At 34.7% G+C, this 17071-nt stretch overlaps 3 protein-coding genes across 11 annotated transcripts in view; 1 reads left to right on the top strand and 2 right to left on the bottom strand.

Moving 5' to 3' along the window:
* The window catches only part of LOC145945724 (uncharacterized), a 79439-nt gene extending 68250 nt beyond the window's left edge, over positions 1-11189 (top strand). For 2 of the 4 annotated variants that reach the window (XM_083054880.1, XM_083054879.1), the window contains one exon: positions 3912-11189. In XM_083054880.1, the coding sequence (XP_082911006.1) occupies positions 3912-4121 (210 nt within the window). In that variant the 3' untranslated portion in view covers positions 4122-11189. The remainder of the gene's footprint in view (positions 1-3911) is intronic. The other 2 variants (XM_083054883.1, XM_083054881.1) reach the window with 1 other exon arrangement.
* Positions 1-17071, bottom strand: part of LOC145945730 (uncharacterized) — a 262355-nt gene that overhangs the window by 125314 nt on the left and 119970 nt on the right. The window lies entirely within an intron of this gene.
* LOC145945725 (glutaryl-CoA dehydrogenase, mitochondrial) lies at positions 13272-16875 on the bottom strand. The gene is made up of 8 exons (XM_083054884.1): positions 16591-16875; positions 16468-16500; positions 15708-16076; positions 15242-15371; positions 14938-15157; positions 14075-14304; positions 13610-13770; positions 13272-13502 (listed from the first exon to the last, which is right to left on the bottom strand). Exons 1-8 carry the CDS (start codon positions 16655-16657, stop codon positions 13441-13443), a joined length of 1272 nt encoding a protein of 423 aa, XP_082911010.1. The 5' UTR covers positions 16658-16875; the 3' UTR covers positions 13272-13440.

Below are 17071 nucleotides of genomic sequence, written 5' to 3'. Positions count from 1 at the left end.
ACTAAATCAAATATGCAATAATTTGTTGTGAATCAAATTTAAATAAAAATTAGTCATCCATCTCGCGTATGTGTTTATAAATCTAAGAAATATAGTTCTCTTAAATAAAAATCCGCGGTATTTAAAATTTTTTAAATGTCTTTTAAATCGAATATAAATCGAGACGTATGCACGGGAGAAATAAATGCACAACTCTTGACAATAATGGCGTCAAATGCGTGTTTCGAATGATTGAAAACTATGCCAAGCAGTTGAGGAACACGGTGCGACAATCTCGTCTAAGGATCTTCGCGAGGGCGATAAGTTTAAACGATTAGTTGTAGCCGCGGCGGAAATTTCGAATTTAGAATAGGGAGGAAGCAAATGTTGGGCGCATTTTAATCCTCGGAATCGAGCCCACTTTAACGAGATTCCAACGTTTTACTCGCGTTTTATCGCGATCGTGCTTCGCGCGTGATCGCGGAGCAGAAATAAAAACAAAGTCTCTCTCTTCGAGTTCCTGGACAGACGCCAAATAGTTTGCGAATTGACCTTAGCCTACTTTGTACTCGTACATTCCGAATTGCGCGCAATCTTTTCCGCGCGATTATCGAATCATTCCTCGATTGCGTGCTTGGATTTCGTACAAATTAATCCTCGCGAGTATCTTTAAAGTAAAGATTCAAAGGAAAGATGTTTGAAAAGAAAAAACACAGCACCGCTAAGTAGAGTGATTTGAGGATATATCTCAACGAGTATGCTAATATAAAAATAATAATTCTAAATTGACCGATTAGTATCTAATATTTCGCAGACTGAAATATAAAGATATATTTTAGTCATTATTTTATATAGAAAAAAATCGTACATCAACCTAAACACTGAAATCGTATATAAGATTCATAAAAGTAAATATATACTCTCTTCTTCTTATTACATTTAAGAGATCTTGACATAATCCAAAATTTGGATCTTTTATACGTAATGCTGAAATAAAAAATTATTCCATACCAGGTATATTAAAATAATATTAATTCTCAGAGATATTGAATAATTAAAAATTGAATATAGAAGAATGGAAAAATATATAATGTCTTCGTTAAATAAATTGTATTTCGAAAATGGAGCGCGGCACGAACTGTACTCACGAAGGCAATTTCCTTTAATAGGTAAAGAAGGCGCGTTTAACGCATATACATTCGGAGAATAAAATTTCTCTCCTCAAAAAAGGGACAAGTCCCTTTTTAAACGGTTGCAGTCTTTACGCAACGCGTATGTAGGCGCGTGCTTCTCCTGCGAGCGATTGCTATTAATTGCTTTAATTGTAGAGATAATTAATACGCGCGCTTTATATAATAAAAAAACATTTGAAGGGCGATTTGAGTATAATGGGCTGCGCAGAGATTCCGGAGAGATGAGACTTTTATTTGCGTCCCCGGACGTAATAATATAAAGCTCGCAACCTCGATTATATTCTCAAAGCGACTATCGCGCCGCCTTTACGGCAAGCAGTCTCCCGGCCTCCATCGGAATGAGTATTAATTGCTGTAATTGCAAAGATATAATTGATATTCTGTTTCATTACGGAAACGGCACTCTACAGGAGTGTCCCGGAACGCGGCCTTTTGCATTGAAATTTTAACCCGATTTAAAAAAAAAACCGAAGCTCTTTCCAGCACTTTCTCTAAGACACGACAACGAGAGTCTTACGAGACACTACGAAGACGAAGTGAGATTCATTTTTCATGCACTCGGTTAAGTAAGATATTTGCCAAAGACACAAATTATCTGAAATCCTTTTATAGAAGAATTGATCTTTTATACGATAGATAAAAATTGCAAAACTAGGCTGGATAAAATTTTTTTACAATAAATAAAGAGAAATTTAATAATATCAAATCTGTATGGAAGATGGAGAAAAATCAAAATTTATTTAATCTCACTTTTAGATGACGAGAAATTGAATAGTAGTTTTTGTTACATTTTTTATGGATCATGCACTTATAGAGATAGAAAAAGCAGTTTTATCGAAATTTAATAATAAAATTTCCACACGTGTATCAGCTAACCGGCACGAATTCTCCGGTTAGAGATAGCCGCGGGGGGATTAAATAATTCCGAATTCAAGGGCCGCGCGCGCTCGAGCCGTTAAATATCCCCGAAATTAATTAATAATTTAATTCGCGGTGACGCGTGGAATCGACGGGGTTTCGATTTTCAGAGGAAAAGGCAACGGTTAGCAGCAGCAGCAGCGGCGGCGGCGGCCGAGAGAGGCGTACTTTAATTAACTCGTGGACGTTAATTTCGCTTAACTTGCGCCGGACACGCGCCGGGACTTCGTTTAAGGCATACAGAGAGGGAGAGAGAGAGAGAGAGAGAACCGCGTGTTGTCGCCGCTGGCTATTGATACGCGCGTATCCGCGCGGACTTCGCTGCAGCTGCAGTTGCAAAACACGAAGGCGGTGCCCGCTCCGTATAGAACGACGCATCAATTGTTGGAAATGCGGGACACTATCGCGACGAGGCATCGTGATTATTCCTTGACAGCCACTGTGTGCGCTATGCACGGGCGATGTGTGTTTCAGCTTCGCGCGCGAACGTACGTACGCGTGTACACACGTCACGTCATACATCGCGCCTAACTACCTGCCAAAGAAAGAGAGCGAGAGAGAGAGAGAGAGAGAGAGAGAGAGAGAGAGAGAGAGAGAGAGAGAGCCCTTTGAAAGTGACGGCAAGAAAATCGCATCTCTCTCACCGGGGTATGAGAAAAGCTGCGCAATTTTACATGACATTGCGCGATCGAATTTTGCAAATATTCCTCGTTTAAAACGTAATCCAAATTTGTTCAAATTAAAATCTGTTTGATTTTATTTAACTTGCTCGTTTTTATATATATTTTTATATGCATTTCATCTTTCATTTAAATTTATTCCATTTTTTTCTGAAAAGTGCAAATGTGTGTTAGCTATATACTATATATTTGAATTAAAAATCGAGAAGATCGCAAGATAAATTAATGATTTTAAAATAATACTTTAAACTGACACTTTTAACGATATAATCCATCGTTCGTTCGTTCGGTGGACGATAAACATTTCTTTACATGTGGTAAATGGACTACTACGTTTTCTTCCCACGCGACGTTTCTTACCCAACGTAGCCCGATCAATAACGCGACTCGAGGTAGAGTATATCGATTGCCAGAGTAACAATTATTACTAACCAATACTTTCATATGGCATAGTCGAAATTAGCACACACAGCCCTTTGTAGAGTACATTGTACTCCGAATCTACATCTGAATGTGCGCCTAAATCTCTCTTGACAGAATAAAAATAGAGATTAATTCAATAGTAATAGAATATTTTATTATACTACTGTTTTACTAGATATAGAGACGCGTTTCTTGGCAACTTGTTAAAAAAATATTAAATTAATTCCATTCTTTTTATATATATTTGTTTTTCAGATGCTCGATTTCCCTCTTGCAAATAATTGTTGGAATGTCGAAATTAAAATTAAAATGCAAAAAGAAAATATATATATATATATCTAATGATAATTAAATAAAATAATAACAATAGTAAATAAAAAATAGTAGAATATAAAACTAACATATACGTAATAAATGTGTACTGCCCGACACAAACAAGATTTATCAATCAATGATATATATACATATACATATGTATATTCTTCGACAGAAAAAAGATGAAGATGCAAAAATAAATTGCTATCGACACTAATCAACACAACCCAATAATTAAATCTTGCGAAATGTGCGCAATTAAAGTGACATTTACAAATAAATTAAATTAAAGAAAAATAGAATAATGAAATGGACTATACATGTGTGTATAATCAACACCATTGACTAAATGAATACTAATATGAAATAACATCTAAAAGTGTGAATTTTCCGTTCTCCGCAGGAGACCAAGAGGCCGTCGAAGGAGATGCAGGTGACAATCGCGAGGCAGTTGGGCCTGGAACCGACGACGGTCGGCAATTTCTTCATGAACGCCCGACGCCGCTCCATGGACAAATGGAAGGACGAGGATCCGAAGACGGTGGCGGTCGAGGAGGAACAGTTGTCGCCCACGATAGGCATCGGACAGCGCCAACCGAGCGACGTTTTGTGACACACATCCGACCACGAGGAGTACCACGACGAATCGCCAGACGAGGATCTGCCCTTCTCGTAAGGGCTTACAACCTCGTGGACATGTCCTTGTCGACACATTCGATCGAAAAAGAACGAGATTTTTTACTTTATTTTTTATTTTATGCTATAGGGTCTTTGTTTTATGCGAATAATCTCTCTCTATAGTTAATGATCGAAATATCAAGATTATTTCAACCATTTATTTGCTCGTCATCTACTTTGAAGACATTGTTATCGAGAATCGATCAACTATATCTGAAGCAAAATCGAAATTCGAGATTTAAGAATCAATATTATATTTATTTAAATACCGTTTGCTTCTGTAGAGAAATTTTATTCCGCGTAGGCTTATGCGTGGAAACTTTAAAAAAATTGCATCTACTGCTAATTATTGATTCTCATTTGTATATGTTAATCGACGATCGAATTGTATCGAACAAGAACGTCCTAGCCGCTGAATGCGATCGATTATTACAGCTCCCGCGAATGTGATCGCGATCCAAATCAGATCCGATAATTCGGCGTTTTTTTTTTTTTTTTTTTTTCCTTTTTAGACTGGTGCGTTTTCAAGTATTATCAGTAGATTGTATCATAAGGTTCTTAAGTCAATGTTCAAAGTCGAATAAACGAACGAGTCGATTGTATCCAAGACTTGAGAATAGCGATTATATAAAAACAATGAATTCCTCTATTTAATTTTTAATCAGAGCTATCTTTGTTTATTTCAACGTAACGTCGCAGTGTAAGTTAGCTGTCTCTCGTGAATAGTTTTGTATTTTTAAGATGAGAATATACGATAACGATTAATTCGTATCTCGACTTTGAATACCTCGCAAACTCTGTGCCATAGTTTGCCATATTAGCATAAGTTGATCTGGACTTTTTGTGCCCGATTCTTAACGTTCTAGTCTATCGTAATATGTTTTAGGAAGAACCATTTGCCGTTTTAATTTGCGAAACGGCTTCTCACTTCTAGTCAAAACTCTGAAACTTGAATTCTAAATCAGCTTTCGGTGCTAATAGCGCCAAGTCGAAATCGTTTCGAGAATGCTCACGTTTATTTCCTTCCACGCGATTAAAGTTGCGCGGTTAAAGTTGAGTTTATTCGTTGTCCCGAAATAAGTTTAGTTTAGCAAAGTCTGTCTCGAGATATCGATTGTTATCTTATTTCTTAAGGATAGAATAGTCGCTGCTTTAAGCGGATCGAGATCGCAAAAGCAAACATTTAATATTTGCGCTTGTCGCGCGGAATTCAAAGCGCTCTGACAATCGAGTGAACATTTAGATAACGCTCGTTTTCTACTTTTTCTTAATCCACGAGAGAATAGTCGAGAGACTGTCAAGTTTATAGAAGCTCCGACATTCAATAACGATACTAATTAAAGCAGCGACTTTAAGAAGCGTCATACTAATTAAAAAGCTTCTACTGTGTGTGTTGACTCTTTTATTATTTTCATTCGAGGCCATATATATTTATAGTTTATTTTGTTTTTTATATATATATCAAATAAATAGTTGATGGATTTTCATGTAGGTATATATGAAAATCTATTGTCTATCGCGTGCGCGTGTTTTTTCATAGTTAGAAATTAGCGATTTCGATGACGATTTGAATTAATCTCTCCAGTCTGAAATTCAATTTCTATAAAAGTCGCTTTATTGCAAATGAAGCAATGCTAGCAATTAAGATGAAGAGCACAGTTTTTATTTTTTTTTTCTCTTTTTAAATATTCTGTGTACGTACTCTATTAAACCAGTCGAGAAGTTAATCGGCGCTTTTTCCCCAAACACGAGTAGCGGTGAGGTTTGATGATGATCACGCAATCAGCGGCGCCAAATGCGCGACCGATTCATCGTGTCCTCGTTGGTCAGACGAAATGTGAACCAATTTTCAAAGTGGCTTCGTGTGAGGGTGCACGTGCCAAGTGATGTGTATGTATACATATATATGTATATATACATGTATGTATATATACGTGTGCACACACAGTATGTATGTATAAACATGTACATCTCGGAAGAATGGACGCTCTTTTGTGCGAACCGATGGCGGGAGAGAGACGTGTGGAAATAGGGAAAGAAGAGAGCGATTTTTAAAACGGATGGCCGCGCTATACCGCGCGATCTCCCACAAGAGACAGAGACCGCGAGAATAAGTGAGAGCCTGTGAGAAAGAAAGCGAGAGAGAGAGAGAGAGAGGGGGAGAGAGAGAGACTTTGCGAGCCGCACTCGATATCGTACTGCAATTGTGCTGTGCTATTGTACATATTTAAAAAAAAAGAAAAAAAGGAAAGAGAACATACATATGTATACAGATAGATTTACACAGTCATAAACACAGACACACACACATATATATACACACACATACACACACACTTTTATTACGTAAGCGACGGCGTTCGCCAAGCTGGGCGAAAACGAATCGGTGTGACGTTTGATTGCAGAAAAGCGCATTCCAGCCGACTTGCACTCTGCGTCTGTGGCTCTTGCGTAGCGAAAATTCTTTTGTGCTTCGACACACACCCAACACACATACATATACACGTCGCGATGTGGCGAGCGATCAGTTCTGCGAGATTTCGTTCGAGCGACACTGCTATACGTCACTCCTTCTTTTTTGCGTGATTGTAAAAGGATCGTTTATGCTAGTCCGAGTAATCATACAGGGTGAATCGCCGAGATTTAATGAACACAGAATGATTCAAAAGTATCGAGAGTATCGACGAACGAAAAAATTCGACTATGCAAAAATAAAAATCAGTCGAAATATCACTGTATATCTTAGAGCTAATAATTTGTCGGTTTTTTGCACATAATAGTTTATAAACTCCATTTTCTTAATTTCTATTAAATTGACAAAAATTTTAAAATATGAACAAAATTTAAGAAAATATTTAAACTATTATTGAATCGCGCAAAAATTGCGCTTGCTAAAACATAATATACATATTTATATATATTTGTAGATGACCTCATTCGCTGAATCAATTGACATGACTCTGAGAACGAAAGAGTAAATTCTCGATACATATATCCAGGATTGGGTTTTTTGAGAAAATATGAAAAATCGCTCGATCACACACCGCTATTTTAGAATCGTTCGTCTCGCGAGTGAAATGACGCGTTGTTTCTTCGCACTCGAATGCTCGTTGAATGTTGAAATTCGGCGATATTATCTACGACATATGTTACTTAATTTATTATATTTTAGAATATAGGAAAGAGAAAAATGCATACGCGACATCGCGTTCGCAGCTTTCTCGATGCTACAGCAGTTCGTCATCGAACATGTAATTGTGTAACATTTTGTAAAGTTATATCGACCCCCCCTCCTCCCCCCCCCCATTAGAAAGAGCGTGCATGGCGACTCGAGGTATGTTACCGCTTTTGTGCAACAACAACAATCTCCTCTCTAAAATAATTCAAATACACCGACCCACGTTTTCTTCTTAACATTGCACGTTGATTGATTAGCATTTCTCTTGACGCTATTTTCATTATTTATTATTCATTTATCAAACAAACGACGTCTCAAATAAACGATTATTCAAAGCGAGTATCAGTTCTGAGTGTTTGAAGATTAGATTACCCGAATCAGCTCGGCTCAACGCGAGAAGGACGTTTGCATTACTTCCCGATGAAAAAAAAAAAAAAAAAAACTGTATAATTCTCCATCTTATTTTAATGGGGAAAATAATGCAAAATCTTTTTCGACGCAAGAATGAATCCATGGAGAGACGCGAGCGGCCTCCTCGGTCGTCGGTTTAAGATCGTATACAGTACAAAATAAACATATATATATTATAATAACAATTTAATTATATATATATATATATATAATTACACATATAAGGAGGAACTGTTTTTCGGATGAGAGTGTTCAAAGTTGATAGGACTCACGTTGGTAAATCACGGAAAAACTGGCGCGCGAATTTTCATGGAAATTCCCTCGTTCGAGACAATTGTGTCTTATTATCGCGGACACGTTAAGGTGCTCGATCGAATGTAAAAATTTCGCGGTCGAAAGAAAGAAAATGATACACGTCTTTCACGCTCCTTCGCCATGTTTTGTGAATTTGTATGATCACGATAATTAATTGATTAAAAAATACCGACAAAGTTCCTTTGATAAATGTTTTTGCTTTCTACTAAAAAAAAATGCAAACATTAGTAATTTTATTATACATTATTATTCCTCTATACGCGAGACACATGTTTTAATTGTATTGGAATTGGAAAATTATTTTAATGAAGAAATTAAAAACTATGATGTAATATTATCGAAAAGTCGAAATGTCATTTGATCGAGGTAATTTCGAGACACGTAGTAGTATGCATATTCGTGCACACATACACACATACACACGCGGATAGAATCAATATGTACGATAAAAATGTAAATATAATTTTAGTTGCGAGAGGAGAGAAGGTTCATTATTACTACAATTATACCATTACTGATGGCAATGATTATTAATTATTAAGCGACGACAGATGCGAGATGTTTCTGTTATATAGGAGAAAAAAATAAGACGAGAACGTAGTTGAAAAAGAGAGATACATACATACACCATAAAAGTTTAAACAGCAAGAGGAAGGCGAGAAAGAAAGAAAAACAGAGAGAAAGACAGAGAACGTAAAATATACATATATACATATACCTACATATATATATACATATATACGTATGTACGTATGTATGTATGTATTAATATAAATGCAAATATAGATATAAATATAATATAAATGCAAATATAAATATATAAATATGAACATAAGTATAAATAAAAATTATATATATTATATATATATATAAATAATGGATATTATTACCACTAACTACGGTGAACAGTGTTGACCGCCGCGAGGACGATTATCGAACGATCTTCAAGTCGATCGATCGACCGATAACGACTGTTACGCGTCTTTAATTTGAACATGAGAATAAGAGAAAGAGAGATTGCGGGCGAGCGAGCGAGCGAGAAAAAGAGAGAATGTGTGTGTGTGTGTGAAAGACTATAAAATTCGATGAATCTATTTATATATTGCGCCAAGAGAGAGGCTCGTCTCGATAGTTAGTTCGTTACGTGACACATATCCAGTGGATTAGAAACTATCGACGACGACCACGTACAATATTAGGTGTCTATATCGATCTAGTTTCCACCCCACTCGCAGAGAATTTTTACTTCGTTTTTCCACGGGCAGGGGTAGAAGAAAAGAATCGGCAGAATTTACGTCGGCAAGAAAAAAGAGAGAAAAAAAGAAAAAAAAGACTCGATACAATCTTTCCCGGGCAAGAAAAGTCTCTCATTTTCATCTATTCGAGGACTAAAGATGAGAGGGAGAAAGAGAGAGAGACGACATGATTCTCTAGTTTTTCATTCTCTCGAAAACTTCTCATCCCTGTTGCGATTTATATTGCGACTGCTGCTACCTCGGCTCGTCCAATCTTTCATAAACAAATTACGATCGAAGCAAAAGAGTCAACAAAGGAAAGAGAGAAAGAGAGACTAATGGGGGCGGGATGAAGAAAAGTGGAATAAGTCGAGAAAAATTTGTCAAAAGATTCGAAATAACGTTTTCTCTCGAACGAGGCGAAAGGAACAGAGAAGAGAAAAGCAGAAGGAAACGGAAAGAAAGCGATAGAAGAACATGAAAACAGTTCGTACGACAATAAGGTATCGATTAGTTAATCAGAAATGAAATAATGTAAAATACAAGTGCAAATGCAGATATACATTATTATTATTATATATTATTATATATTATTATTATTATATTGTGACGCGCGCGCGCGCGAAACATTTCGTGTATAACGGCGCATAACGCGAAACTGCTGGTTTCCACCCTCTGCGGATGCAAAAAGGAGGAGAGTAAACGACAGTAAACGCAGAATGATATGTCGAAGCTCCTGTCAAGAATTTGGAAAAATTGGAAAAATCGGCATATAAACAAAGACCGGTACTTAAGCAGCATTGTTTCTATTTCTTCTACTCTTTCCATTCGTTGTGAAAGAAAAGTGAGAGAAGAAAAAGATAATTTTATATTTATCCCAAAGTATCGCGATCAATACCTCAAGTCCGGCAATGCAACACTCGCGCGAAATTGCAATTATACATTGATATTTGCATCACAAAATTACACATATTCGGAAGAAAAGAATTTTCACCCGCGTGTTTAATATTCTTTCCTAGAAAATTTTAATCTTCAAGTCGAGATGATAATGTAAAAAAAAAAGGATTCGAGGTATTGACGTTGACAGGAGGACGAAGATATCCATAATCGCGATGTATACCACAAGTCGAGCGAAACTGCAAGAAAGAGGAGGAGGATATGAGAGCGAGGGAGAGAGACAGGAAGAGCGAGTCATTAATTTATTTACAATTACGTGTATCCGTTGGTAGGCAACAAAATGTGGTTATATGAGCCCGAGCGACTCTGGTCGCGACGGTTTCCGGCGTGCCATTGAATTTTCTCGCGCGGCGACGCGACAGACCCGACGATCGATACTTGTGAAGATGACGGGATCGAATTCGCGATACGCGAAAAAATTCTCTCAATCTACAATTGAAAAATAAATTTTCCTTTCCCGGATTTCGATAATCGTCGTCAACGTGGATTCGATTAAAAGAAAAAAAAAAAAAAAAAACTGAATTCGATCCCGGCGTTATATACCGTGATGTGCAACTATGTAATAGACACATCCGCGATCTCGAGAGCCGCGAGAGGAGAAAGAGGCGAATTGTAAACTAACAATGTTACTACGTTTTATCAAGAGCTTATTGTAGTCGAGAATCATTAACACACATACAGACACACACATGACATACATATGCAAACACATACAACATTAAGTCGTAACAAGAAAAATAAAAAAAAAAAACAAGACAACAATGGTATTGAGTGTAGCACGATAAAAAAAACAAACGTTCTTTACACTTTTGCACGAGACGTGTGTTGTAAACTTAAATTAATTATTATTGACATATGTAATTAACGTTTTATTACTTAGCAATTAAACTTAATTTATTTCTGATTACTCGAGTCGCTTGTGTTGAGCGCCCTTGTTGTCGTTACTGATGATACTGGATCGTGTGCAATTAATCACGAGGATCGATCGATCGATCGATGAATCGTGACGATCAACGGCAAACTGCAATGAAATCATTCCATCGTCTACTATTTCCTGTACTTTTTAGACCGATTTATGCTATCACGGCTTAAAAAATAATGACATTTTCAATTTAGGAAATTATCGATTCCTTCAATTATAATAAAATTCTACTAAAAAATCAGTTCAACTAGAATAAAGTTTCAGAAAAAAAAATAATCGATGATTCGAAATAATTTAACGGTGAATTTGTTGTATAAAAGATATATTACCAAGCTAAAGACATTTTTATTTATCGTTATTTTTTACTATTTGATTATTATCAAATTGAGTTCTACATAATCTTTCAGACGTCCTTCAAAAATGTTTGAAAAGCATATATAATTAAATTAATAAATAGCGTTAATTAATGTTTACTTAAATTAAGATAAATGTATGATTTAAATATCTATGTTCGTTTTCTAATTAAAAGTCCCTTTTAGTCGTTTAGTTTAATCACACTTTAAATAAAATAATTAATATTTTCAAAAAAATTTCAAAGAACAAGAAAGAGATGGTAATAATGTATTTTCTTTTAAAATATTTTGTTACTCACTAAAAAATTATTAACAAACAAGTGAGAGCATCTCGGAGAAAGCAGAATGAATCGTCATATGTCATTTAACGCACTTTTTTCTAACAAGACATTTTAGTTACCTTTGCTGCCACATGTCAATTATGCAGTGCTTATTTTTTATTTTTATAGATACGTATATGTACACAACAATGAAATCATTGAGTGAATTGCAATGCAGCAGCCGCGCTCTCTTAAATTACGAGACATCGTATAAAGTATAAATAAACAACCGTAGTTGAGAAAGAGAGAAAGACGCGTATAGAGTTTTATATTTTTATTTAATATCAAATTAATCTCTAAAAGCACTGTATAAACATATATAAATATATATATACACATACACATATATATTTGTACGGAGGTCTAATAGTTAGAGAAAGAAAATGTGAATAAGCAAAAGAGTAAGAAAGCGTAAATGTCGGCATCGTAATTTGTTCGGTTAATTAATCTAAAGAAAATCAGAAGAAGAACCGCAAAGATCAATGTTTATGAATATATCGATTTTATCGTTTTATAATACGGAATAGTTTTTCATAATTTCGAATGTTTTATTGATATTTTAGACGTTTTCAGAGTATTAATTAATGACGTTTGTGTGATTGCGACAATTTCTTTGAATCGCAGTAGTCCATTTCCTAATGTTTAATTAATTTAATCCTAAACGTATTTAATATGTTAATATGTGTTAATTACTTTACCTCATGTTCTAAACGCGCAATTTTAAAACTTTAAAATTGAGAATCTGACTCGGATTCAAACTGTACTCGGGACGATCAAACCACAATCGCTATAAAATTAATAATTTCAAAGAAGAAAAGAAGTTTCGATTTAAATCACTACGATTATTTTCTATCGAAAAAGCCAAACGCCGTATATTTAGACGTGAACGAATAAATGAATGAAATGAACGACGATTCGAAAGATGAGAGCAAGAGCGAATGTAAAACAACGCATATTGAAAGAACCCATACCATAAAATTGTTAAAACTTAAAGTAGAAAAAATAAACGAGCAATAAATTGTACCAAGTAATGAAAGCCTTATTGAAACGGAAACGTATTTGGAGCAATTTTTTAGCATGTTTCAAATTCAAACTTGAGAATAATTATCTATATAATTTTGTTAAAATAAAATATTTTTTGAAAAATTAATTTTCCGTAAAAATAATAAGTACATGTATAGGAAATGATTATTTATAATTAAAATTATTAATTAAAATAATTAATAATACTTGAAGCTTTTGAATTTGAATTGATTATGTCAAATATTGTTTTTTGTAACACTTGTGAAATATTTTAAGTATTACGCATTAGCTATCAATTATATATGTATCATGATTATTAAAATCTCAATCTTCAGCAAAAAGAGATTTTCAGCAATATTAATATACAAATATTAAAATGTAAAAATTTTATTCAAAAGATAATTGGCAATTTTATTACACAGGAAATTTTTAGAAATTGCCGATATAATATTTCAACACGCATTTATAAAAATGAAAATTGTTGGCATATAATATACACATACAAAGACAGTCTTTGACATTTGATAAAAAGAAGATTATTTAGAATGCAGCAATGCCGGTAATTGCTCTCCCGAGGATTAACGCGTGAATATCGGTTGTGCCTGTGAAAGAAAGAAAAAAAAAAAAGAATAGATTCGAATGACGCATCACACCATCATTATATTGATTGCATTAAATACCCGTCATTTCGACATAATCTTGGCATTACCTTCGTAGGTGTTTACGCTTTCCAGATTCATCATGTGTCTGATGACATGATACTCGTCCGAAATCCCATTTCCGCCTAGCATATCTCTCGCGGTTCGCGCAATCTCCAACGCTTTGCCGGCCGAATTTCTCTTTATGACAGAAATCATTTCCGGAGCGGCTCTACGGAACGCAGAATCATTTTTCGCATATATTCGCGCGCAACAATTTTCTGCGCGAAGATTATTATTACACATTTATACATCTTTCTCTCAATATCATTATATATAAAGTAATAATTTCGCATTAATATACATATTATACATACATAATTACGTTATAAATATAATATTATATAACTCCCATTGCAAATTGAATAATTGCAAATCTTCTTATTATGTAGAATATTATTATTTTAAGAATATATTATATTAATTTTGCCCCTTTTTTTTAAAAATTCGTCTGCCCGATTTCAAGCGAATTTTACCTGTTCTCGTCCTTCAATCTACCGACTTGCAAACAAGCTTGAAGACCGATCGCGATGTCGCACATCATGTCAGCTAGTTTTTTTTGCACAAGTTGGTTCGCTGCCAACGGCTTGTTAAACTGTCGCCTCTCCAGAGTGTAAGATCGGGCAATCTTGAAGCAAGTCTCCGCCGCACCCAACGCACCCCAAGCGATGCCGTATCGGGCATTGTTTAAACAACCGAAAGCTCCCTTTGCCGAGACATTATTAAGTTTGGTAAATATTTGTCTTTAAATAGTCAGCTCCAAAAGATTTCGAACTGATATACATTGCCAACGTTATGATTCTGAATGACTTTCAAAAGATTTTAATCGCCGCTCTCATTTGTTTATTAAAAAATTATTATTTTTTAGTAAATATAAATAAAAACACGAGATCAATAATTGTACGATTCCACGTGTATTTTTGTAACTATCCACACAAAGCGAGGTTTATTATCCCACATCACTCAGATTTTATAGTCAGAAACAAAATTCATAATTGTACAATGATATATCTATAATATATCCCAATCCACATATCAGTCAGAAATTTTTTAGGTTGACATATTGTATATAAAGGTGCATACTTACTAAATATTCTAATCTCTCTATAATCTTGCCACACATTTTATATATCTTTTTTTATCACTAATTTAAATATTTTAACCACTATATATTAATATAATATAATATTATATTAATTTAAATATTTTAACCACTATATACTAATAATGAATTAAATCACAATTAACGTATTGTAATAAATAAATTAAAATAAATAACATAAAAATGTTAATATGCAGGATATAAATTCCTAGTTTGCTAAAAAAATACTAGACCTACTCTAAGTCCTTGAACATTCAACACATTTTCCTCAGGTACAATTACGTTGTCCATCAAGATCATTCCGGTGATGGACGTTCTTAAAGAAAATTTCCCTTGAATTTTTGGGGTAGATAATCGATCTCCCGCGGTCTCTCTCTCAACGATAAATCCGCGAATCTTATTGTCATCGCATTTCGCCCATACTATTAATACATCGGCGATGGGCGCGTTTGTAATCCTAAATGAGATACAATGAGATTCTTCCGATCGCGAGAGAGTAGTTTTTAAACAATGTAGATAGAAAGTATTTTCTAAAACCAACCATGTTTTGCTGCCGTTTAATTTGTAGATTTTTTTATCGGAATCGTAAGTCGCTCTGGTTTCCATGGATCCTATGTCGCTACCATGATTAGGTTCCGTTAAACCGAAACAGCCGATTATTTCCCCGGAAACTAAAATACGCCTTATAAATTATCGCCTATAGCTCCGACGAAAATGATATATTTAATTAATTTTTTAGAGAAATTAAATTTTATTAATTAATTTTAATAATAGGTATATAATCTCTAAATGTTAAATTTAATTATATTGATCAATTATTAATTTAATTCAATAAATTATAACTTCTTTTTTTAGAGAGCTCTGCGTCTCGTTTTTCATATTTTGAAGATGAAAATTAAATATTGCTGTTCTAAAGTCTTAAACTTTAAATAATGTTTTCTCTCTCTTTTTCTTTATACGTTTTAAAGCTAAATTCTATAGATGTTTTATTCTAAGAACCATTTTACCCAGTTCAGGCAAAAGTCGCTCCTTTTGACAATCATTGCCGTACATATAAATGGCACCAGCCGCGAGAGAAGACTGCACCGATAAAGCTGATCGATATCCGCTATCGACGCTCTCGACCTCCTTGGCAAGGAGCCCGTACGCTACCGAAGATGCCCCGGCAGCACCGTAACCCTTCATGGTGCAGCCCAATATCCCTAGCTGGCCCATCTCTCTCATAATCTCACGGTCAAAATGCTCCTTGCGATTTGCCTCGATCACGCGCGGCAACAATCGCTCCTGACAGTAAGAACGAAACTGATCCCTCATCAGAATCTCGTCCTGCGTCAACCGCGACTCAAGATCAAACGGATCCTCCCAATTGAAAACGGCTGAGAGGATAGATAAATTAATTAAAATAAAAATAATAATTAAATTTATATAATAAGTATTTCAATTTGTAAAAATTTTAATAAAAATATGTTATAGAATCATAACAATATAATAATAGAATGTGTGTGTGTGTGTGTTATAATAAGAATAAGATGTTGAAATATTTTATCAGTTATCAGTAAAGATGAGATAGCATAAAATCGACCGAACCAAACAAGCTACCGGCTGAGAAGAGCCTTTATTGTGCTGCTACCTATATTTCATCACTGCTATAGACCAGCAGTATACAGATCATCTCACGATTAAAAAGCTATTTGTGTACTAGGTTATATATCTACCTCTATACTTGAAAAATGTATAAATTAATTCAAAATAAATTATATAACTTACGTTTTCCTTGAAGTGACGCGGAGACAGAGATCTCTGATTCAGGATTTAAGGACAATGTAACGAGTAAATATTTTATCACATGTGGTTTAATTAGCTAATCTTTGATCAATTTCCAAAGGATACGCCTCGTGGGATTAACACGACACAAACGACCGACTCTCAATAATAATCTCTGTATATTACTCGCCATATCGAACAACGACTGATAAAACACTGACTTGTTGATCTTTAATAATCGCCTGATCAGATGCGTCTTAAGGCGTATTCGTAGCGAGCGATCGAAAAACTGTAATAAGAGTTTTATAAAAATATTTCAATATTGCACTATACTAAATATATTGGACATTTTAGATAAATGTCATTTTAAGCAGTTGACGACTTGTCAGTCAGCTGATAGCGTCGTGACATTTTACGTAGTAATTGGCTGAATTTCTGATTGGCTTGCTAGAAACTTGGAGGCAAATTTGAATGACTGTTGATTCTTTAAAGCATGTATGTTTTATTGCATATAATTTTTACAACAAATTTTTGCTAGTAAATCTTTGAATTTTAATGACTTTTAGATTATATAATGTCCAAACTTCAAATTCAAAATTATAAGATA

Source organism: Prenolepis imparis, unplaced genomic scaffold (genome assembly GCF_030444845.1).
Source record: "Prenolepis imparis isolate NDT839.2.m4 unplaced genomic scaffold, iyPreImpa1.0 SCAF_14, whole genome shotgun sequence".
Taxonomy (NCBI): domain Eukaryota; kingdom Metazoa; phylum Arthropoda; class Insecta; order Hymenoptera; family Formicidae; genus Prenolepis; species Prenolepis imparis.
The sequence above is the reverse complement of the archived record's forward strand: the minus strand, read 5'-3'. Positions and strand labels throughout refer to the sequence as shown.